General features: G+C 38.6%; 1 protein-coding gene across 1 annotated transcript in view; it reads left to right on the top strand.

Moving 5' to 3' along the window:
- RSF1 (remodeling and spacing factor 1) overlaps positions 1-26303 on the top strand; it is a 160648-nt gene that overhangs the window by 44993 nt on the left and 89352 nt on the right. Inside the window, exon 2 of the mRNA XM_040255625.1 lies at positions 12482-12573. Coding sequence (XP_040111559.1) covers positions 12482-12573 — 92 coding nt within the window. The remainder of the gene's footprint in view (positions 1-12481; positions 12574-26303) is intronic.

Below are 26303 nucleotides of genomic sequence, written 5' to 3' on the forward strand. Positions count from 1 at the left end.
GCATTTAGGTGAAGGATGTATTAGTCTTTCAGATTTTTACTAGATTTAAAATTATTGCAAGAAAAAATATTGAAGGAAAATCCCTCCTCCTTCTTGAATACTTTGATATCAGTTTCTCTTAAAATTTGTTTTGAGTCTTTCTCGCCTTTCTTCCCTACCTATCCTTTCCTTCCTCCCGTGATTATTTAATTGATTAGAGAGAAAAGGGAAATAGTATTATCTGATGAGAGAGTTGGAGGCATATGTTATTGGAAGCCATTGCCTTAAGTACCTTAGAGTCCCTCGGCAAGGATGCTGTTTGTTAAGTGTATATAAGGAAAGAGTAACCCTTTAAAGATGGCCTGATGTGAGGGTGGCTCGCTTCATCTTACCTGGAGGCCTTTCCTCTCCATGAACATCTACCTTCTTTAGGAAGAAATGCTGGATGCTGGTTATCAGACCTCCAGCCATGCTGATGTTTGTAATAGTAGGTACACTGACTACTTTTTCATCACTGACTCGATGGACATGAGTTTGAGTAAGCTCCAGGAGTTGGTGATGGTCAGGGAAGCCTGGCCTGCTGCAGTCCATGGGGTTGCAAGGAGTCAGACACGACTGAGCGACTGAATTGACTGACTGACTACTTTGTAGCAGAGATGTTTTCACAGTTTTGATTCCGGAATAATCTGAGCCATTTTTGGTGGTGTGTCTCTACCTATATTGAATCAGTGGTATGATTTTCAATGAAACCCAAAACGTAAATGGAGCATTAGATACCCCTTGGTTTGTCTGCCTATGTAACAGCTATTCTTGGATTGTTTTTCCCATTATGGTAATCACTTAGTGATTTATATTACCTGCCATCTGGCATCTTGCATCTCTAAACTCTAGCTTTTCAGATAGTGACTTGAGTTACAGTTCAGAGTCTTGAGCCATTATTATTATTATTTTTTAATCTTCAGAAAACTTTTAGGGCGATTGATTAAATGAACTTTTGAAGATAGGTATATAAAAACATAATAGTTATTTCGAGGATCAAGTGGACTGTGGGACCAATGTCATTATGTCTAAAACTGTGCTCGCCCACCAGAGTTTATAGAAACTGGCATTAAGTAAAAGCTTTTTGTAAGCTTATACTTAAATCCCTGTATCTGAAATCAATGTCCTTTTATCAGTGGCCTACATAAAATCAACTGTTTTGTGACTCCAAGTGTGTGTCTGTTTATAAGCATAGAGGATGTTTAAGTAAAAGACGTCATTGAGAAATGAGAAGAATTGTGTCATTTAGTTATTAAGAGCAGCTGTAAATGTCTACCATTAAAAAAGCAGAATTGAAAATAATAAAACTAGAAATACAGAAGCAGCAGCATTCGTAAGGCTTGGTGCTGGAAGGGTGCTTAGAAAAATGTCAGCTATAGAATGTCTTTGGGGAGTGGATCAGTAATATGTTCTGGGATTCTGCCACTTACTGCTGCTTCCATACCTGCATCATTTTGGCAGACCCTCCATGAATTCACACATCGCCTGACCTTTTCTTTTGCTTCAGAATCTTTCACTTTCCTGAGGCCTTGTGAAAGAAATGGGTCCATTAAAGGTTATGTATCAAATCTATCATGTGAAAAGGTGAATTAGTTCAATTAGGACAAAATTTGTAGTTTACAGAATGACTTGAATCTGGTTAATAATTCTTAGAAGTTAATAATTCCTAGTGTTCCCAAAATTAAGTTATTAAGAAATGTTCCAGGTGTTAAATAAGTGAATTTACAGATTGTCAGAGTGTGTGTTAAGAGAATGATTGTATGTTTAAAAAAATATGATTGATAACTTATGGCTGTACCAAATTCTAGTCACTTGCCTCATGTGGGTATTTAAATTAATTTTAAAAATCACTAAAATTAAGTTCCTTAGTTTTATTAGCCACATATCAAGTACTAAATAGGCACATGCAGCTAATGACTACTGTTTTGGAAAGTGCAGATATTGACAGCATTGTTTAAGAGAAAGTGTGTAATATTTTCAATTTAACTATTGTACTGGTTAATTTTTTTGTTGAAATTCTTGTCTGTTTCTTATCAACAGACAAAATATTAAGAGCTACAGGTGTCCATTAGGTGATTAGCCTATCAGTTATATTTGCAATAAAAAGTATAAGTAAATTGGATGTTAGATAGATGACCATTTTGCAGTATTTTTTTTTTAATTTATTTTTTATTTTACTTTACAATTCTGTATTGGTTTTGCCATACATTGACATGAATCCACCACGGGTGTACATGCGTTCCCAAACATGAACCCCCCTCCCACCCCCCTCCCCACAACATCTCTCTGGGTCATCCCCGCGTACCAGCCCCAAGCGTGCCATATCCTGCATCGGACATAGACTGGCAATTCGATTCTTACATGATATTATACATGTTTCAATGCCATTCTCGCAAATCATCTCACCCTCTCCCTCTCCCACTGAGTCCAAAATTCCGCTATACACATCTGTGTCTTTTTTGCTGTCCTGCATACAGGGTCATCATTGCCATCTTTCTAAATTCCATATATATGTGTTAGTATACTGTATTGGTGTTTTTCTTTCTGGCTTACTTCACTCTGTATAATCGGCTCCAGTTTCATCCATCTCATCAGAACTGATTCAAATGTATTCTTTTTAACGGCTGAGTAATTTTTAATATCAAGTCTTTATGTTATATACCTGAAACTAAATATAATGTTATATATAAGCTGTATCAACATAAAAAAATAAGTAGATTGTTAGTAAATTATGGGGTTTTATAATTATAAATTTTATATATTATAAATTATAATTTATGAATTTTAATTTTAAATATGCTTGCTCTGTGTGATCCAGTGCAGTAGCACTAGTTGTATGTGGCTCCTGAGCACTTGAAATGTGGCTGGTGTGAGTTGAGATGTGCTGTAAGGATAAAATCATAATGTTTTGAATACTGAGTATCCCCCCAAAGTGTACAGTGAACAAGTCAAAAGTTACAAACTTAATAAACTTAACAGTTACAAAGTAAGTATGTTATGGGAAGGTAACATACAGCACAGTGAGTACAGTTAACAATGCTATACTGCACATTTGAAAGTTGCTAAGCAAGGAGAAACCACAGTCACAGAAAACCAACCAATCTGATCACGTGGACCACAGACCTGTCTAACGTAATGAAACTGTGAGCTGTGCTATGTAGGTCCACCCAAGAGGGACAGATGATGGTGGAGAGTTCTGACAAAAAGTGGTCTGTTGGAGAAGAGAATGGCAAACCACTTCACTGCCTGGAGAACCCCATGGAAGTATGAAAAGGCAAAAAGATAGGACATTGAAAGGAGAACTCCCCAGGTTGGTAGGTGCCCAACATGCTACTGGAGATCAGTGGAGAAATAACTGCAGAAAGAATGAAGAGACAGACCCAAAGGAAAAACAACATCCAGTTGTGGATGTGAGTGGTGACGGAAGTAAAGTCCAATGCTGTAAAGAGCAATATTGCATTGGAACCTGGAATTAGGCCCATGAGTCAAGGTAAACTGGAAATGGTCAAACAGGAGATGGCAAGAGTGAACATCAACATTTTAGGAATCAATGAACTAAAATGGACCAGAATGGCAGCATTTAATTCAGATGACCCTTTTCTACTACTGTGCGCAAGATTCCTTTAGAAGAAATGGAGTAGCCATCATAGTCAACAAGAGTCTGAAATGTAGTACTTGGGTGCAATCTCAAAAACAACAGAGTGATCTCTATTCGTTTCCAAGCAAACCATTCAATATCACAGTAATCCAAGTTATGCCCGACCAATAATGCTGAAGAAGCTGAAGTTGAATGGTTCTATGAAGACCTACAAGACCTTCTAGAATTAACACCCCAAAAGATGTCCTTTTCATTATAGGGAGCTGGAATGCAAAAGTATGAAGTCAAGAAATACCTGGAGTAACAGGCAAATTTGGCCTTGGAGTATAGAATGAAGCAGATCAAAGGTTAACAGAGTTTTGCCAAGAGAACACATTGGTTACAGCAAACATCCTCTTCCAACAACACAAGAGAAGACTCTACACATGGATATCATCAGATGGTCAATACCAAAATCAGACTGATTATATTCTTTGCAGCCAAAGATGAAGAAACTGTGCAGTCAGCAAAAACAAAACCAGGAGCTGACTGTGGCTCAGATCATGAGCTCCTTATTGCCAAGTGAAAGTGAAGTCGCTCAGTCATGTCCAACTCTTTGTGACCCCATGGACTGTAGCCTACCAGGCTCCTCTGTCCATGGGATTTTCCAGGCAATAGTACTGGAGTGCCATTTCCTTCTCCAGGGGATCTTCCCGACCCAGGTGTCGAACCCGGGTCTCCCACATTGTAGACAGACGCTTTACCATCTGAGCCACCAGGGAAGTCTTTATTGCCAAATTCAGACTTAAATTGAAGAAAGTAAGGAAAGCCACTAGACCATTCAGGTGTGACCTAAATCTAATTCCTTACAGTTATACAGTGGAAGTGACAAGTAGATTCAAGGGATTAGATCTGATAGACAGAGTGCCTGAAGAACTATGGATGGAGGTTCGTGACATTGTACAGAAGACAGGGATCAAGACCATCCCCAAGAAAAAGAAATGCCAGAAGGCAAATGGTTGTCTGAGTAGGCGTTACAAATAGCTATGAAAAGAAGAGAAGTGAAAGGCAAAGGAGAAGAAGAATGATATACCCATTTGAATGCAGAATTCCAAAGAATAGCAAGGAGAGATAATAAAGCCTTCCTCAGTGATCAATGCAAAGAAATAGAGGAAAACAATAGAATGGGAAAGATTAGAGATCTCTTCAAGAAGATTAGAGATACCAAAATTATGCCTGTCTTTGCATGTTTTCATGCAAAGATGGGGATAATAAAGGACAGTAATGGTATGGACCTAACAGAAGCAGAAGATATTTAGAAGAAGTGGCAAGAATACACAGGAGAACTGTACAAAAAAGATCTTCATGACCAAGATAACTATGATGGTATGATCACTCACCTAGAACCAGACATCTGGAATGCCAAGTCAAGTGGGCCTTAGGAAGCGTCACTACGAACAAAGCTAGTGGAGGTGATGGGATTCCAGTTGAGCTCTTTCAAATCCTAAAAGATGGTGCTGTTAAAGTGCTGCATTCAATATGCCAGCAAATTTGGAAAACTCAGCAGTGGTCACAGGACTAGAAAAGGTCAGTTTTATTCTAATCCCAAAGAAAGGCAATGCCAAAGAATGCTCAGACTACCGCACAATTGCACTCATCTCACCTGCTAGCAAAGTGATGCTCAAAATTCTCCAAGCCAGGCTTCAGAAGTATGTGAACCATGAATTTCCAGATGTCCAAGCTAGATTTAGAAAAGGCAGTGGAACCAGATATCAAATTGCCAACATTTGTGGATCATCAAAAAAGCACGAGAGTTTCAGAAAAATAATCTATTTCTTCTATATTGACTATGCCAAGATCATGGCATCTTGTCCCATCACTTCATGGCAAATAGATGGGGAAACAATGGAAACAGTGACAGGCTTTATTTTGGGGGGCTCCAGAATCACTGCAGATGGTGACTGCAGCCATGAAATTAAAAGATGCTTGCTCCTTGGAAGAAAAGTTATGACCAACCTAGACAGCATATTAAAAAGCAGAGACATTACTTTGCCAACAAAAGTCTGTCTAGTCAAAGCTATGTTTTGCTGGTAGTCATGTATGGATGTGAGATTTCGACTGTAAAGAAAGCTGAGTGCCGAAGAATTGATGCTTTTGAACTGTGGTGTTGGGAAGATTCTTGAGAATCCCTTGGACTGCAACTAGATCCAACCAGTCCATCCTAAAGGAAATCAGTCCTGAATATTCATTGGAAGGATTGATGCTGAAGCTGAAACTCCAGTACTGATGCAAAGAACTGACTCATTGGAAAAGACTCTGATGCTGGGAAAGATTGAAGGCAGGAGGAGAAGGGGACAACACAGGATGATGTTTGCATGGCGTCACCGACTCAATGGACATGAGTCTGAGTAAGCTCCAGGAGTTGGTGATGGACAGGGAGGCCTGGCGTGCTGCAGTCCCTGTAGTCACATAGATTCGGACAGGACTGAGCGACCAAACTGAACTGAACTGAAGCAAGTAGATCTTAAAAGTTCTCATAAGGGCTTCCATGGTGATCCAGTAGTTAAGAATCCTCCTGCCAATGCAGGAGACACAGGTTTGACCCCTGATCTGAGAAGTTTCCATGTGCCATGAGTCAGCTAAGCCCATGTACCACAACTCTTGAAGCCCTTAAGCTCTGGAGCCGGTGCTCTGTTCCAAGAGAAGCCGCTGCAGGGAGAAGCCCATGCACTGCAACTAGAGAAAGTCCACATGCAGCAATGAAGACCCAGCTCAGCCAATAAATAAATAGAGAATTTTTTAAAGTTCTCATAAGAAAAAAAAGTGTAACTGTGTATGGTGTTGAGTGTTAACTAGACTTACCATGATGATCATTTTGCAGTGTAACAAATATTAAATCATTATGTTGAACATCTGAAAGTAATGTTGTATCATAAGTCAGTTATACTCAATTAAAAAAGTAGGTAAAATGTCAAGTAAAAATGTAAAAATATGAAATTTTAAATGACAATAGTATGTTGAAATAACGAGTTATATAGTGTTAAATTTTATAATTTAACATAAAATATTAAAGTTAATTTTGACCTATTTTTACTTTTGTGAATAAACTACTGGAAATTCTGAAATTTTGTGACTCATTTTGTATTTCTATTGGATTATGCTGTGAAAGAGCCAATGCTTTAATAAGGAAGGCAAGTAATATATAATCTACTTTATATGCCTATATCAAGAATGAATATATTTGTAAAGTGAGATGAAATCATATTTATTTATACATTTATTTTTGTTCTTTTGGATTTTTTAAAATAAGATTTATTTTGACTTCTTTAAAAATTAAAAAAATTTTATAGGTACCAATTGTATTAAAAAATTTTTTGTGATTTCATTTGTCTGTGATGTGGAAGATACGCATAGAACACGAGTGCAGAGTTTTTATTCAACTAATAAATGAGTGATGAAGATAATACAAATACCATAGGCTTTCCAAGGACAAAAATGTTGCTGGAATCATTGTAAAGGTATCACAGAGACTTTGGGGACTTTTATTGACCAGACAGTAAAAGATAAATATGATGCAAGTGGGAGAAAACAGTAAACTAGAGCACTTGAATAAAGTCAAGACGGGTTGTGTACTGAGTAAGCTTAGTGGATACTGAACAGGCCAGAATGATCTGAATCAAGGATTTCAGTGCAGAAGTAAGAGAGAAGGATTGGAGAATTAGGTTGAAACTGAATATTGGGACTCTGAGGCCTTGGTGAGAAATCTGAATGAGTTTATTAGGGGCCATCAGAGATATTTATGAATTGAGAAGTGGCATGAAAGCAGTACTTTCTCTTTTTTTCTGTAGATTGGTTTGGATACAGGCGAGTATCCATACCTGTTTTTCTGAAGTGAGAAGGTGCAATATCCTGGAGAAATCGGGGGAAATAGGGAGCAGGTTTGAGATGTAGAAAGGTACTACTGTGTTTGGGTAAAAGGAAAACGGAGAAATTGAAACTGACCTTGGATCCCCAAATATCATGACAGAAATGAAATTAAAGGTATTTTAGCATTATATGATGTTTTGTGTTTTTAAAACTTTAAGATGGCCAGTTCAACCCTTTATTACAGATGAGGAATTTGAGAGTCATTGTTTAAAGAACTCGGCCAGGGTCATGGTCTCATCTTAAGTAGTTGAGCTGAGAGTTGAGCCCAGGTCTTTTTCTTCCTGATCTATTGTCATTGGCATGTACTCAGTTGCCTAAGTCAGTGCTTCAGTTTTTCTGAACTCTTGCACTTTGTGCAGTCAATCCCTAAGTTTTGTTATTTCTTTCCTAAATATATCTCAAATCTCCCCCACTTCTCTTGGGACCACTTCTGCTTTAGTTCAGGTTTCTTCCATCTTTCTGGATTGATATTTTCCTGAATTTATATTTAGTCTCCACCCTGCATACCACCTCCTGAAAGAAATAAACAAATAAAAGCAATCTGTTTTCCTGCAGTTCAGTTTTTGAGAGCTTTCTAAATTATAGAGCATTCTCTTGTATCTTTTGAATAAAATGTAAACTTTAGAGCCTGGCCTTATAAGGTTCTACATGATCATGCCCTTTACCTGGGTGCTTCCAGTTCCATGCTCACTTTGTTTTTCAGCCTTTTATGTCTTGTTACTTCGGTAAGCAATGTCCTTGCCCCCTTTTCTCCACTATACCCTCAATCCCATACATTCTGGTCTTAAACGTGTTGTCACTGTCGATTCTAACTCTTTGTGACCCCATGGACTGTAGCCGACCAGGCCCCTCTGTCCATGGGATTTTCCAGACAAGAGTACTGGAGTGGGGTGCCATTGCCTTTTCCAGGGGATCCTTGTCTTAGTTTAATTGTCAGTTTACTTGTCTCTAGTCATCCCTCCTTGCTTCTTCTCCTTACCTCCAGCTCACCCACTGTTAACCCCTCTGAGAAGATTCCCTTAAGTAGGTTTATTAAAGGTAACTACTATTTCTTGCTTACTAATATAGGTGGACTCACAGGCATTTGTTGAATGAGGAAATGTTTTTATACTTAGAGTCATTTCAAGTTCGAAGTGACTTTAGTGGAGAATAAAGAGTCTTCCAACAACACAAGAGAAGACTCTACACATGGACATCATCAGATGGTCAACACCGAAATCAGATTGATTATATTCTTTGCAGCCAAAGATGGAGAAGCTCTATACAGTCAACAAAAACAAGACAAGGAGCTGACTGTGGCTCAGATCATGAACTTCTTATTACCAAATTCAGACTCAAATTGAAGAATATAGGGAAAACTCCTAGACCATTCAGGTATGACCTAAATCTAATCCCTTATGATCATACAGTGGAAGTGAGAAATAGATTTAAGGGCCTAGATCTGATAGATAGAGTGCCTGATGAACTATGGACTGAGGTTCGTGACATTGTACAGGAGACAGGGATCAAGACCATCCCCAAGGAAAAGAAATGCAATAAAGCAAAATGGCTGTCTAGGGAGGCCTTACAAATAGCTGTGAAAAGAAGAGAAGTGAAAAGCAAAGGAGAAAAGGAAAGATATAAGCATCTGAATGCAGAGTTCCAAAGAATAGCAAGAAGAGATAAGAAAGCCTTCTTCAGTGATCAATGCAAAGAAATAGAGGAAAACAACAGAATGGGAAAGACTAGAGATCTCTTCAAGAAAATTAGAGAAACCAAGGGAACATTTCATGCAAAGATGGGCTTGATAAAGGACAGAAATGGTATGGACCTAACAGAAGCAGAAGATATTAAGAAGTGGCAAGAATACACGGAAGAACTGAACAAAAAAGATCTTCACGACCCAGATAATCATGATGATGTGATCACTAATCTAGAGCCAGACATCTTGGAATGTGAAGTCAAGTGGGCCTTAGAAAGCATCACTACGAACAAAGCTAGTGGAGGTGATGGAATTCCAGTTGAGCTGTTTCAAATCCTGAAAGATGATGCCGTGAAAGTGCTGCCCTCAATATGCCAGCAAATGTGGAAAACTCAGCAGTGGCCACAGGACTGGAGAAGGTCAGTTTTCATTCCAATTCCAAAGAAAGGCAATGCCAAAGAATGCTCAAATGACCGCACAATTGCACTCATCTCACATGCTAGTAAAGTAATGCTCAAAATTCTCCAAGCCAGGCTTTAGCAATACGTGAACCATGAACTTCCTGATGTTCAAGCTGTTTTTAGAAAAGGCAGAGGAACCAGAAATCAAATTGCCAGCATCTGCTGGATCATGGAAAAAGCAAGAGAGTTCCAGAAAAACATCTATTTCTGCTTTATTGACTATGCCAAAGCCTTTGACTGTGTGGATCACAATAAACTGTGGAAAATTCTGAAAGATGGGAATACCAGACCACCTGACCTGCCTCTTGAGAAATCTGTATGCAGGTCAGGAAGCAACAGTTAGAACTGGACACGGAACAACAGACTGGTTCCAAGTAGGAAAAGGAGTGCGTCAAGGCTGTATATTGTCACCCTGCTTATTTAACTTATGTGCAGAGTACACCGTGAGAAACGCTGGACTGGAAGAAACACAAGCTGGAATCAAGATTGCCGGGAGAAATATCAGTCACCTCAGATATGCAGATGACACCACCCTTATGGCAGAAAGTGAAGAGGAGCTAAAAAGCCTCTTGATGAAAGTGAAAGAGGAGAGTGGAAAAGTTGGCTTAAAGCTCAACATTCAGAAAATGAAGATCATGGCATCCGGTCCCATCACTTCATGGGAAATAGATGGGGAAACAGTGGAAACAATGTCAGACTTTATTTTTTTGGGCTCCAAAATCACTGCAGATGGTGACTGCAGCCATGAAATTAAAAGACGCTTACTCCTTGGAAGAAAAGTTATCACCAACCTAGACAGTATATTCAAAAGCAGAGACGTTACTTTGCCGACTAAGGTCCGTCTAGTCAAGGGTGTGGTTTTTCCTGTGATCATGTATGGATGTAAGAGTTGGACTGTGAAGAAGGCTGAGTGCTGAAGAATTGATGCTTTTGAACTGTGGTGTTGGAGAAGACTCTTGAGAGTCCCTTGGACTGCAGGGAGATCCAACCAGTCCATTCTGAAGGAGATCAACCCTGGGATTTCTTTGGAAGGACTGATGCTAAAGCTAAAGCTCCAGTACTTTGGCCACCTCATGCAAAGAGTTGACTCATTGGAAAAGACTCTGATGCTGGGAGGGATTGGGGGCAGGAGGAGAAGGGGAACGACCGAGGATGAGGTGGCTGGATGGCATCACTGATTCGATGGATGTGAGTCTGAGTAAACTCTGGGAGATGGTGATGGACAGGGAGGCCTGGCGTGCTGTGATTCATGGGGTCACAAAGAGTTGGACACAACTGAATGACTGAACTGAACTGAACTGAAAGAGTCTGAAAGAATAACTGATAAAAAGTTAGTCACCTTCCAACCTGTACTTCAGAGCCCTTGTATACTGCAAGGTGTTACGTGTTTCACAGGAAAAGATTCCATGATCAAATATATTAGAGAATGCTGTAGACTGTATCCAAGATAGGAATATAGGACTGTGTATGTAAGACTATAATCAGTCAATGCTTCAGGAAGTTCTATAGTAAAAATAAGTATATATTTTTTGATACAGTATTTTCCTAATATACTTGATTATGGAAACTTTTTAGATAGAATAAATGTAATTTCTCCTAGGTTCAGTTCAGTTCAGTTCTCCTAGGTTACTAGCAGTATTTGGGAAATGCTAAATGTATGTGTCTTTTATTTCCCTCAGGTCTAATTAATACATCTGTACCACGTAATCAGGATCATGCCCAGAGGATATTTGGAGGAACTCTGGTTGTTTACATAGTTGAAAGAGAAAACTTTAGGGAAGATACAGCTATCTTCAAATATTTGAAGGTTCCATTAAAAGAGGAGTTGAAAATATTTTCTTTGAAACTAGAGAATAAGAGCAAGAACCAGGGGGAGGAAGATGTAGGTAGGGAAAGGTTTTACTTTGAATAAGGGTAACTTTCTAATAATTAGAATTTTCTAAGGTTAAGTAAATGTTCTGTCCCTAAAGCTTGTCAAGCAAAGATTTATAGGGATGCTCTAGAGGAGTTTAGCACATTAGGTAAGGACTAGATCAGAAGGGTAGTTTTCTGCAATAGTTGGAAAACCACTAGGCTCTATTTCTGAGATATCTATGAATCGGAGTTTATATTCATTGATCCTTTTCTAAGTCTGTGAATCCATGTCTTGGTTTGCAGTCTCAGTCAAGAAACCATATATGAGAAACATATAGTAGAAATTTTAATTGTATGGTTAATTGCTTTTACTTGATTTTTTTAAATAGACTTTATTTTTTAGAGCAGTTTTAGAGTCACACAAAGAAATTGAGCACAAAGTATAGAGAGTTCATATATATGCTGTTCCCTAGGAATATATTAATACAACCTCTCTCACTGTCCACATTCCACAGTATCTTGGTACATTTGGTAAAATGAATGAACCCTACATTGATACATTATCACGCAAATGTCTACATTTAGAGTTCCCCACCCCCTCTTTTTTTTCCCCTATTTTTTTTGGCTGTGTGCAGCATGTGGGATCTTAGTTCCCTAACCAGGGATCAAGCTGTAGTGGAAGCGTGTTGCCTTAGGCACTGGACCACCAGGGAATTCTAGAGTTCACTCTCAGTTGTTGATGTTTTGAAATAAAACGTGTATATTCTTGCCCATCTTTAACAAAGTGGTTTTTAGTTGTTTCTTATCCTAGTTTAGTCTTTTCTGATTCAGAGGTCTAAAAGATAACTAGATCAACGTCTGTTTTGATAAAGTAGTCATCTTTTTGAGAAAGTTCTTTTTTTCAGTAATCTCATTAGAAATGTTTTATTTTGCTGACTAACGGTATTTTTTCTTCCTTTTAAGTACCTAAAGAACTGGTGGAGCTCCATTTGAAGTTGATGAGGAAGATTGGCAAATCTGTTACAGCAGACAGATGGGAAAAATACTTGATCAAGGTAAATACTTATAAATCACCTTCTCTGAAATATTATTCTATCTAGCACTCCAGTGTTCTTGCCTGGAGAATCCCAGGGATGGGGGAGCCTGGTGGGCTGCCGTCTATGGGGTCACACAGAGTCGGACACGACTGAAGCAACTTAGCAGCAGCAGCAGCAGCCATAAATTGATGTTATGTTTCATAATGTGCTCTGACTTTTAAAATGTTCTTAAAGTTGCAAAATATGAACCAGAAATCCATATGATTACTTTTGCAGCAACTATGCACTGGTCTATAGTCCTAAAGATTTTAGAGATGATACATATCTTTTGTGCCAAACACTGTGCTCAGGACTCTTCATGTTTTCTCTCAGTTGATCCTTAAAATCATCCTAATCAACTTAATTAAAGTATGGACAGGGCCTAATAAAGTTGTCATTTTTCTTTGAGATCACATAGTATGTGTAGACAGAGCCAAAATTTGTCTTTTACCTAAAAGTTAAAATGTCTTTTACTTAAAAGGTAATACTGACTCAAAAACTCTCGGGTCAATATGAAAGACTTCTAAGTTATCAGTAGACCAAACCTATTGTAAATGAGAACAGTCTGGGTAATCAGAAAACAGTTGCTTTGGGATAAACCCTATTAATGGCAAGGCCATTCAGGAAAAATTGTCTGGAATTGCATCCAAACTTTGAGATCCACACAATTTTTTTTGTGTTGGAGGAGATGGTATGGTATTTGAACTCTTAACAGAATATTAAGATTATATTTTTAGGTGATTGAAAAATTAGAATTTTCTTGTCTTGACAAAAAAATTTGGTTTTGTATACATCTTGTATACAAAACAGGAAACTTTGTATACATGTGTTGTCATATCTGCTTTTGCAGGGGGTAGTGTATATATATGATTGTAGAGTGCTATGAAAAGAACCATCAAGCAACAAGAGTTGCTTTTTCTTTTATAAAAATCACACTTGCTGTTCCTGTTATCTTTGCTGCATATTATTTTATGTCACTTAATCTGGACATCACTTCAAATTAAGTGACATAAAACAATAATCATTTTAGTCACCTCAGTGACACTGTGGATTGGGAATCTGAGGTCACTTTCACTGTACTTTGTTGGCTGAAGCAGTCACAGTTCTCCCAGATTTAGGGAGAGGAAGACTAGACCCTCAACTCTCAGTGAGTGGTAGGAGTGTCTTAACTTTTAAAAAGCCCACTCTGAGATGAATCAATATTTTTTGTACAAGTTTGAAACCCTGAAAAGTTGGCTTAGCATTTCGAAAATTTGGTGCTGTGGGATTTTCTAAAAGCCTTGATTAACTAATATTTAATTATATCTCTGAACTATATTAAGCTGTGTGTGAATAATAAAGGAGCAGATTTTTAACTATTTAAAGTCTTAAAAAATGCCAGTGGTGGAAGGGAGGTACCAGTGAAGTTGCTGTTTTAACTTTAACAAAATATTCATTAAGGATTAAGAATCTAGATCTGGACCTTAAAAAGAGGTGCTAGAATTTCAGTACAGTAATCTTTTAAAAAGTCATTTTATTTATTGTCTATGCTAGGTCTTTGTTGGGCTTCCCTTGTGGCTCAGCTGGTAAAGAATCCGCCTGCAGTGCAGGAGACCTGAGTTCTCTCCCTGGGTTGGGAAGATCCCCTGGAGAAGGGAAAGGCTACCCACTCCGGTGTTCTGGCCTGGAGAAGTCCATGGGGTCGCAAAGAGTTGGACACAACTGAGCAACTTTTACTTTCACTTCATAGGTCTTCGTTGCTGCTCAGGCTTTTCTCTAGTATAGCAAGTGGGGCCTTCTGTCTCATTGCAGTGGCTTCTCTCATTGTTGAGCACAGGTTCTGGGACCCACCGGCTTCAGCGGTTGGGGCACGTTGGCCCAGTAGTTGCAGTTTCTGGGCCCTGGAGCACAGGCTCAGAGATGTGCTCATGAACTTAAGTTGCTCCATGATATGTGCGATCTTCCTGGACCAGGGATTAAACCTGTGTCTCCTGCTTTGGCAGGTAAATTCTTTACCACTGAGCCACCAAGGAAGCCCAGGATAGTCATTTTTTGTTTGTTTTTTATTTTTAAAAATTAATTTGTTTATTATAATTGGAGGTTAATTATAATATTGTGGTGGTTTTTGCCATACATTGACATGAATCAGCCATGGGTATACATGGGTCCCCCCCAATCCAGAACCCCTCTCCCACCACCCTCCCATCCCATCTCTCTGGGTTGTTCCACTGCACTGGTTTTGAGTGCCCTGTTCCATGCATTGAACTTGGACTGGTCATCTATTTCACATAAGGTAATATACGTGTTTCAATGCTATTCTCTCAAATCATCCCACCCTCACCTTCCCCCACAGAGTCCAAAAGTCTGTTCTTTATATCTCTGTCTCTTTTGCTGTCTCGCATATAGGGTCATCGTTAACCATCTTTCTAAATTCCATATATATGTGTTAATACACTGTATTGGTGATTTTCTTTCTGACTTACTTCACTCTGTATAATAGGCTCCAATTTCATCCACCTCATTAGAACTGACTCAAATGTGTTCTTTTTAATAGCTGAGTAATACTCCATTGTGTATATGTACCACAACTTTCTTATCCATTCGTCTGCTGATGGACATCCAGGTTGCTTCCATGTCCTGGCTATTGTAAACAGTGCTGCAGTGAACATTGGGGTACACGTGTCTCTTTCACTTCGGGTTTCCTTGGTCTGTATGCCCAGCAGTGGGATTGCTGGGTCGTATGGCAGTTCTATTTCCAGCTTTTTAAGGAATCTCCACACTGTTCTCCATAGTGGCTGTACTAGTTTGCATTCCCACCAGCAGTGTAAGAGGGTTCCCTTTCAGGATAGTCACTTTTAATGTGACATTTTAAAGCAGTGAAGTTGTATCTAAATCTGTCTGTTAAAGTAGATTTGTTTGTTTTTTACACTTTCTAAGAACTGAAGTAGAAATATCTTGTATACTAATCTCAGCTCTGCTGTTAACAAACTTTGGATCCATGGATGATCTGCTTTTGCCCCCGTTGTATCTTAGTTTATTCATAAAATGTGAAAATTAGAACAGGATGATTTAAAAACCCTTAAGTTTTAAGATTATAACCACAGATTCTGAGTGTTTTTTAATTGAAATATATTCACATAACATCAAATTTGCCCTTTGAAAGTATACAGTTCAGTGTTTTTTAGTATACTCATAAGGTTTTGCAACCATCGCCATTATCCAGAACAGAACCCCTTCATTGCCCCCAAAAGAAACCCTCATACCCAGCTGCAGTTACTTCCTCCTTCACTAGTCCTTAGCAACCACTGATCTCTTTTCTGACTCTATGGATTTGCATATTCTGAAAGTTTCATATAAATAGAATTACAATTTGTAGCCTTTGTGTTTGTCTTCTTTCACTTAGCATAATGTTTTTAAGGCTCATCTATGTTGTAGCCCATATCAGAACTTTGTTCCTTTTTGAGCCTGATTAATAGTCTATTATGTGGATAATACTACATTTTATCCATTTATCGGTTTATGATATTTGACTTGTTTCTGTCTTTCAGCTATTATAAATAGTACTGCTATGAACATTTGTGAACAAGTGTTTTGGTAGATGTGGTCAGTTTTTTGAGTATTTATCTAAGGGTAAAATTGGTATGTCATATGGTAAATCTTTAACTTTTTGAGAAACTACCAGACTTTCCAAAACAGCTCCAATGATTTACATTTCCCCTAGGAACCTATAAGGGCTCCATCTTTTCCACATCCCTCCTTACCAATGCTTGTAATTAAATGATTGATTGTATTCATCCCAGTGGAGATGAAGTATTACCTCATTGAGGTTTTGGTTTGCATTTCCCTTAAAGTCTAAATGATGTTGAGCCTTTTTCTCATGTGCTCATGTGTCTTCTTTGGAAAAATGTCTGTTCATATCCTTGTCCATCTTTTAATTGACTGTCTTTGTTTTTGAGTTTTTTAAATATATACTGCATACTAGACACATAACAGGTTTATGGTTTGCAAATACCTTCTCCAGTTGTGTGTGTTATCTTTTCAGTTTCTATGTAATGTCTTTTGATGCATGGAAGTTTTAATTTAGACTAACTCTAATTTTTTTCTTTTGTGGCTAGTGCTTCAGTATATAAGAAGTCATTGCCCAACACAGGGTCGTGAAAATCTAATCCTATATTTTGAGAGCTTTTATACTTTTAGCTCTTAAATTTAGATCTAATCCATTTAATTTCTGAATATACTCTTAGATAGGAGTTCAGCTATATTCTTTGGCATGTAGATATCTGTTTGTTCTGTTATGATTTGTCAAAAACATTATTTTTTCCCTCACTGGATTGCCTTGACATCCTTGTAGAAAGTCAGTTGACCATAAGTGTGAGAATTTATTTCTGAAGTCTTCATTCTGTTGACTTTCATGTTGTTATTTATGCTAGTACCATATAGTCTTGGTTACTGTGGTGGCTCAGACAGTAAAGAATCCGCCTGCAGTGCGGGAGACCTGGCTTTGATCCCTGGGTTGGGAAGATCCCTAGGAGGAGAGCATGGCAACCCACTCCAGTATTCTTGCCTGGAGAATCCCCGTGGACAGAGGAACCTGGTGGGCTACAGTCCATGGGGTCACAAAGAGTTGGACATGACTGAGAGACTAAGCACACAGCACACTCATATCGTCTTGGATATGGTTGCTTTGTGGCAAGTATTTAAATTGTTTATCTTTTACAAAATTGTTTTGGCTATTCTGCATCACTTTCATTTCCTTACGAGTTTAAGGATCAGCTTATCAACATTTGCGAAAATGCCAGTTAGAATTTGTATAGGGATTGTATATACTCTGTAGATAAATTTGGGGAATATTGGCTTCTTAATAATAGTAAGTTCTCTGATCCATGAAAATGAGATGTCTTTCAAAATATGTAAGTCTTTAATTCCTTTCAACAATATTTTGTGGGCACTTGCTTGGCCACTCTGCACTTCCAGTGCAGGGGCACAGGTCCAGTCCGTTGTTAGGGAACTAGGACCCCACGTGCTATGTGGCATGGTCAAAAAATAAATAAAATTAAAAAAAAATGTTTTTGCAGTTTTCGAATTCTGGTCTTAGACCTTATTCCTTAGCATTTTGCCATTTTTGATGGTATTGTAAATGGAATTTTCTTAATTTCATTTTCATATCATTCATATTTAGTGTTGTGGAAATACAACTAATGATTGTATATTGATCTTGTATGTTGCAGCTTTGCCAAAGTCATTTATTAGCTCAAATAGCTTTTTCTTTAGTGAATTCTTAAGATTTTTTATATACATGGTTATGTCATCTGCAGACATTTACGTCCTCTTCAGTCTGGATGCCCTTTATTTATTTTTCTTGTGTAATTGCTTTCCTGGAACTTCTAATACACTGTTGGATGGAAATGGTGAGAGCAGACATCTTTGTCATGTTCCTGATCCTAAGGAGAAAGTTTTTGGTCTTTCAGCTTTTATTATGTATGTATGTTATTTGAGGGATTTTCATTGATGTCCTTTATCAGATTGACGAAGTCCTCTTTTCCCCCCTGGTTTGTTGAGTATTTCTGTCATGAAAGCTGTTGGATTTTGTCAAGTGTTTTTTTCTGCATCTATTGAGATAACCATGTGAATTTTGTCCTTTATTGATCTTTAGTGTGTTACATTGATTAGTTTTCATATGTTGAAACCTTGCAATCCTGCAGTCAATCCCACTTGGTCATGGTCCACAATCTATTTTATATGTTGCTAGCTTTGGTTTGTTAATTTATTTTTGAAGATTTTTGTGCCTGTGTTCATAAAGGATATCGATTTTCTTTTTCTTGAGGTATCTTTGTCTGGTTTTAAAATCTGGGCAATGCTGGTCTAATGTTGAATTGAGAAATGTTTCCTCTGGTTTCATTTTTTTTATGGATGTCTGTGAGGTATTAGAATTTAGCAATGAAGCCATGTGGGCTTGGGCTTTTCTTTGTTGAAAATTTTTTTGTTCGTTTGTTAAAACAGTCTCTGGTTTAACAGTTACTGGTTTATTCAGTCAGATTTGTATTTCTTCTTGTGTCAAGTTCAGTATTTGTGCCTTTCCAGGAAATTGTCCATATTATTAGATTAACTGTTTTGAAGTGAAGTTGCTCAGTCATGTCCAACCCTTTGTTGGACTGTAGCCTACCAGGCTCTTCTGTCCATGAAATTCTCCAGGCCAGAGTACTGGAATGAGTAGCCATTCCCTTATCCAGGGGATTATTTGTTTTATTGGCATACAGTTGTTCATAGAATTCACTTATAATTATTCTTACTTTTGCAAAGTCTGTAATAATGCTTCTCGTTTCTTTCCTCTTTTTACTGATTTAGTGTTCTCTTTTTTCCTGGTCTGGAGAAGGAAATGGCAACCCACTCCAGTACTCTTGCCTGGAGAATCCCATGGAGGGAGGAGCGTGGTAGGCTACAGTCTATGGGGTCGCAAAGAGTCAGACAGGACTGAGCGACTTCATTTTCACTTTTTCCTGGTCAGTCTAGTGAGAGCTTTGTAAAATTTTATCTTTGTAAGAACCCGCTTTTGGGTTAATTGAATTTCTCTGTTGTTTTTCTGTTTGATTATTTTCTTCCTTGCACTTGCTTTGTATTTAGTTGTTCTTTTCTTAAAGTGAAAGTTTAGGTTATCAGTTTGAGGTATTCCTTTTTTTCCAATATATTTATTTTCAGCTGTTCCATCTAATCCCTGCTTAGCTTCATCCTGTAAACTGGCACATTGTTTTTCACTTTCATTCATTTCTAAGTATTTTCTCTTTTCCTTTCTGATTTCTTTTTTGACTTATTGGTTATTTAGTAGTATGTTTCCACGTTTCTGAATTTCCCCAGTGTTTTCCTGTTTTTGATTTCTAATTTCATTCCATTATGTAAGAGAACATACTTCGTTCTTTAAAATTGAAAATTTTAATTTTTCTACTTAGATATTTATAGGGATTTGCTAACTTCATATATATATTTACTGTCTTTTTTTTCCCCTGATTTTTAAGACTTTTGCTACCCTGTCCCTTTCCCTTTTTTGACATGGTAATGTTGCTGCTGTTTTAGTTAAATAACTATAAATTCCATTAACTTTTTAAAAATTAAAATATTTTTTATTTTGACTGTGCTGGGAGTTTGTTTCAGGACATGAGCTCTCTCTAGTTTTGGTACTTCTTGGAAAAGACCCTGATGCTGGGAAAGATCGAAGGCGGGAGGAGAAGGGAACGACAGAGGAGGAGATGGTTGGATGGCATCACCAACGTGATGGACATGAGTTTTAGTAAACCCTGGGAGTTGATGATGGACAGGGAAGCCTGGCGTGCTACAGTCCTTGGGGTTGCAAAGAGTCGGACTTGACTGAGCGACTGAACTGAACTGAGTTTTGGTACATGGGGATCTGATTGCGGTGGCTTCTCTTGTGGAGCACGAGCTCTCGGGTACATGGGCCTCAGTGGTTGTGGCTCCTCGGCTCTAGAGTGCTGGCTCAATAGTTCTGTCATACGGAATTCTCCCAGACCAGGGGTCAAACCCATGTCTCCTGCACTGGCAGGCAGATTCTTTTACCACTGAGCCACCAGGGAAGCCCCTAAATAGAGTTCTGATGTTAGAAAATCTGGGCTCCCTTCTTGGTTTCTCAGCACTATTGATGTCTGGAAATTTTTATCACTCGTCTGAATCTAAGCTGATTGATCTGTAAATCTGGGGAAAATGCAATCTTATTAAATGTTAACATTTGTCTCTCAGAATTGTGAGAATTTAATGAAATAATGTATGAATGGACTCAAAACTAATGTCTGACATTGGCTTCAAGAAGAAGACTGTTGTTAAAGATGATATATGCTGAAGATACTATCAAAGCTTATATTCCTACCTGATTTTTAAGATATATAAAAGCTTAATATTAATGTAATTTAGTTAATAGAAGGTTTTTGTTCAGTTGCTAAGTTGTGTCTGACTTTTTGCTATACCCTGAATTGCAACATGCCAGGCTTCCCTGTCCTCCACTGTCTCCCAGAATTTGCTCAAACTCATGGAGAAGGCAACGGCACCCCACTCCAGTACTCTTGCCTGGAAAATCCCATGGACGGAGGAGCCTGGTGGGCTACAGTCCATGGGGTCACTAAGAGTTGGACACGACTGAGCGACTTCACTTTCACCTTTCATTTTCATGCATTGGAGAAGGAAATGGCAACCCACTCCAGTGTTCTTGCCTGGAGAATACCAGGGATGGCGGAGCCTGGTGGGCTGCCATCTATGGGGTTGCACAGAGTCGGACACGACTGAAGCGACTTAGCAGCAGCATGTCTAATGAGTCAGTGATGCCATCCAACCATCTCATCCTCTATCATCCACTTCTCCTCTTCTTCTACCACACCACAAAAACTCTTAACATGTTTACTGACATGGTAGGTTTCTTAAATTCTGAAGGCAAAAATAGATGGCTTTATGTGAATCACAAAGACAAGTGAAGATATGCTCAACATGAAAGTGTCTTTACTGTAATGCTATATGGAATCTAAGTTGTATTCTGCTGGTTGCTGTCTAGGCCACTTTATTTAGTCTTCACATTTTTATGGCCTTAAATACAGTCCTTTATAAAAAAAGGAAGGAGAAAGTACCTTCTGTATGTGAAGTCTTAATGCAAACTCAGCAGGAGTAGGTTCATAGATGGATATCTCCATTTTACATAACTGGAATTGCCTTTTAAAAAATCTCTATCCTTCATCAGAATTCATGAGAACTAGACCTTGTATGCCTTATTCACTTTCAGTTCAGTTCAGTTCAGTCGCTCAGTTGTGTCCAACTCTTTGCGACCCCATGAATCGCAGCACTCCAGGCCTCCCTGTCCATCACCAGCTCCCGGAGTTCACTCAGACTCAAGTCCATCGAGTTGGTGATGCCATCCAGCCATCTCATCCTCTGTCGTCCCCTTCTCCTCCTGCCCCCAATCCTCCCAGCATCAGAGTCTTTTCCAGTGAGTCAACTCTTCGTATGAGGTGGCCAGAGTACTGGAGTTTCAGCTTCGGCATCATTCCCTCCAAAGAAATCCAAGGGCTGATTAGGTATTTTTCTAGTGGAAAGTTTACTTCCCCGTTAACATGGCTTTCGATTTTTTATCTTTCTCTAAGTGGTACTGTTGTGCATTTGTATTATGGAGAGCAAATTCTGTATAAATCTAGAGCAGATATCCATTATCTGTTAGACCTTGGTCTTTGGCTCATAGCAGATGTTACCAATCTAAGCTTTTCCTCCCAACCCTAGTTTAGCAGACGACACTGCTACCACACATCAGTCAGCAGTGGCATCTGTTTGTCATGTCTTGTTGTGTTTCTCTTAAACAGTTGAACTGAGACCTGTAGAATGAGCAGAAAATTGTTGGGAAATTACCAATAGTTTGGCTTCACTGTAATATGGAGAATGGCAGTGAGTGGAAGCCTAGGGTTCATGTGAAAGAAAGTTGCTGTAATAATTCAGCCAACCAATTAGGAGGCCTGAATTAAGGTTTTGGCAGTAAGTATGGCAAGAAAGGGCTTCCCTGGTGGCTCAGATGGTAAAGAATCCACCTGCAATGGTGGAGTTGCAGGTTTGATCCCTGGATCAGGAAAATCCTCTGGAGAAGGAAATGGCAACCCATTCCAGTATTCTTGCCTGGGAAATCCCACAGACAGAGGAGCTGGGTGGGCTATAGTCCATGGGATTGCAAAGAGTTGGACATGACTGAGTGACTAAACAGCAGCAACATGGAAGGAAAAGGATTTAGGTGATAGCTATCAATATTTGGAAGGTAGAGTCAGTCAGTCTTGATACCTGATAGAGGCAAAGAGAGGTATCTAGCAGCTCACCTCAAGAAGGGCATTCATTGTTGTGCTATATCCTGGACTTGCTAACATATATTCTCCAATATCATCCAATATGTAAAAAACCCTGAAAATCTAGCTGGTGACTTCTAAAGTGAAGGTACCCTCCTAAAAATAAAGAAATCTAGTTAGTAGAAATTTAAAATAGCAGTTCTGAGAAGATCTGTTAACTTCTTTCTTAGTTGGATAGACCTTGCCCTTGTTGGGCTTCACTTTGCTTTTACTTGGTGAGTCATAAAAAAACTCTGCCAGTAAATTCATGTGCTTCCATGAAACTTCTGTTTGCTGTGTGACTGCTAATGACTTTAGATACCATGTGAGCAAGTTAAGACATCTTAGCCATGGATAATGAATACCATCATGTCAATAAACAGACACTGCATTCAACAGAATGTGCCTCTGCTTTCCTGCCACCCTACCTCCTGCCCAAACGCAGCAGTAAAGAGGCCCTAAAAGTAATAGAAAAGCTAATTTTTAATACATTATCCTTTAAAGGAGTTGATTTCCTTTAGCTCTGAATTATTTCTAAGAGACAAATGGTAATTTATTAATGCTATTTTTATTCAGTTTTGTGATTTCTTTGGTGCATTCCATGCCAGTGATTTAGAGACAGTTTTTCAGTGAAAAAAGAAATACTGTCACACAGAATGTAGTAATCAATGGATTTTAAAAGGCTCTTGATTTTAAGAAATGTTAAAATATGAAAATAAATAGGTTTATTGGATAAGCAGAGTATTTCCTGGTGTTCAGTAATAGAGGGATAATGACATTTAGTAGAAAATAACATAATGTGTCTTTTCTGGGGTGTCTATCTACCACTCAACAGAAAATGACCTCATTTGTCCCTCAAATGTAAAGGGAAGATAGTAGATAATCTCAGAACTCTTTAGAAAGTGATTATATTAGGTAATGGTTCTTGTTGTTCAGTTGCTCAGTCATGTCTGACTCTTTGCGACCCATGAATTGCAGCATGCCAGGCTTCCCTGTCCTTCATTATTTCCCAGAGTTCACTCGCACTCGTCTCCATCAAGTCGGTGATGCCATCCAACCATCTCATCCTCTGTCGGCCCCTTCTCCTCCCACCTTCAATCTTTCCCTGCATCAGGGTCTTTTCCAGTGAGTCAGCTCTTCGCATCAGGTGGCCAGAGTATTGGAGTTTCAGTTTCAGCATTAGTCCTTCCAATGAATCTTCAGGACTGATCTCCTTTAGGACGGACTGGTTAGATCTCCTTGCAGTCCAAGGGACTCTCAAGAGTCTTCTCCAACACCACAGTTTGAAAGCATCAATTCTCTGGCACTTAGCCTTCTTTATGGTCCAACTCTCACATCTGTACATGACTACTGGATAAACCACAGCTTTGACTAGATGGACCTTTGTTGGCAAAGTAATGTCTCTGCTTTTTAATACGCCAAGTTTGTCATAGCTTTCCTTCCAAGGAGCAGGCGTCTTTTCATTTCATGGCTGCAGTCACCGTCTGCAGTGGTTTTGGAGCCCAAGAAAATAAAGTCTGTCACTGTTTCCATTGTTTCCCCATCTATATGCCATGAAATGATGGAATGAGATGCCATGATCTCAGTTTTTTGAATGCTGAATTTTAATCTAGCTTTGTCACTCTCCTCTTTCACCCTTATCAAGAGGCTCTACAGTTCCTCTTTGCTTTCATAAGAGTTGTGTCATCTGCATATCTGAGGTTATTAGTATTTCTCCAGGCAATCTTCATTCCAGCTTGTGCTTCATCCAGCCCAGCAATTCTCATGATGTACTCTACAAATCAGTTAATAATCAGAGTGACAGTGTACAGCCTTGACGAAATCCTTTCCTGATTTGGAACCAGTCTGTTGTTCCATGTCTGGTTCTAACTTGCTTCCTGACCTGCATACAGATTTCTCAGGAGGCAGGTCAGGTGGTCTGGTATTCCCATCTCTTTAAGAATTTTCCAGTTTGTTGTCATCCACACAGTCGAAGACTTCATTGTAGTCAATGAAGCAGATGTTTTTCTGGAATTTTCTTGCTTTTTTCTGTGATCCGACAGATGCTGGCAATTCGATCTCTGGTTCCTCTGCCTTTTCTAAATTGAGCTTATACATCTGGAAGTTCACGGTTCATTTACTGTTGAAGCCTAGCTTGAAGGATTTTGAGCATAACCTTGCTAGCATTTAAAATGAGTAGTTATATCATTTGTTGGCATTGTCCTTCTTTGGGATTGGAATAAAAACTGATCTTTTCCAGTCCTGTGGCCACTGTGTAGTTTTCCAAATTTGCTGGCATATTGAATGCAGCACTTTGACAGCATCATCTTTTAGGATTTGAAACAGCTCAACTGGAATTCCATCACCTCCACGGCTTTGTTCATAGTGATACTTCCTAAGACCCACCTGACTTCACACTCTAGGATGTCTGGCTCTAGGTGAGAGTTGAGTGATCATACCATTGTTGTTATCCAGGTCATTAAGATCTTTTTTGTATAGTTCTGTGTATTCTTGCTACCTCTTCTTAATATCTTCTGCTTCTGTTAGGTCCATACTGTTTTTGTCTTTTATTGTGCCCATCTTTGCATGAAATATTCCCTTGATAGCTCCAGTTTTCTTGAAGAGATCTCTAGTCTTTCCCATTCTGTTGTTTTCCTCTGTTTCTTTGCATTCATCACTGAGGAAGGCTTTCTTATCTCTCCTTGCTCTTCTTTGGAACTCTGCATTCAGATGGGTATATCTCCTTTTCTCATTTGCCTTTTGTTTCTCTTCTTTTCTCAGCTATTTATAAGGCCTCCTCAGACAACCATTTGCCTTGTTGCATTTCTTTTTCTTGGGAACTGTTTTTTCACCTCCTCCTGTACAGTGTCACAAAGCTCTGTCCATAGATCTTCAAGCAGTCTATCAGATCTTATTCCTTTAATCTATTTGTCACTTGCACTGTATAATTAGTAAGGGATTTGATTTAGGTCATACCTAAATGGCCTAGTGATATTCCCTACTTTCTTCAATTGAAGTCTGAATATTGCAGTAAGGAGTTCATGATCTGAGCCACATTCAGCTCCTGGTCTTGTTTTTGCTGACTGTATAGAGCTTCTCCATCTTCAGCTGGGAAGAATATAATCAGTCTGATTTTGGTATTGACCATTTGATGATTTCCATGTATAAAGTCATCTCTTGTGTTGTTGGAAGAGGGTGTTTGGTATGACCAGTGCATTCTCTTGGCAAAACACTGTTAGACCCTTTTCCCTGCTTCATTTTGTCCTCCCAAGGCCAAACTTGCCTGTCACCCCAGGTATCTCTCTTGACTTCCTACTTGTGCATTGCAGTCCCCTGTGATGAAAGGACTTTTTTTTTTTTTTTTTTTTTTTGATGTTAGTTCTAGAAGGTCTTGTAGGTCTTCATAGAACTGTTTAACTTAAGCTTCTTTGTCATTAGTGGTTAGGGGATTGAATCTGTCCTGCATTTCAGGCAGATTCTTTATAGTCTGAGTCAACAGGGAAGCCCATTTTGTCTATAGATACCTTTAATCTAAATGGCAGTTTCAGTAAGGCTCGTTGCTTTTATTCCTTAGGCAGCTTGTCATCTATTAGGAAGTCATAAGGACCATCTTTTGTCATTTGTTATTTTGGACATATTTTGACAAGGGGTAGATATTTCTCTACTGCTGCGTTTACTTTTCAAAAATAAGCTAAGGTTGTTATCTTTCAGTTTTTTGGCCTTGTTTATAAAGTTGTGTTTTTCTTTTTAAAATTGTGGTATAATTCATACAACATAAAATTTTCCATATTAAAATATATTCATTGACTTTTAGTATATTCAGTATGTTGTCCAACCATACCACTATGTAATTCCAGAACATTTCCATCATCCCAAGCAGAAACTCTGTACCCATTAGCA

Source organism: Oryx dammah, unplaced genomic scaffold (genome assembly GCF_014754425.2).
Source record: "Oryx dammah isolate SB20612 unplaced genomic scaffold, SCBI_Odam_1.1 HiC_scaffold_15, whole genome shotgun sequence".
NCBI lineage: Eukaryota > Metazoa > Chordata > Mammalia > Artiodactyla > Bovidae > Oryx > Oryx dammah.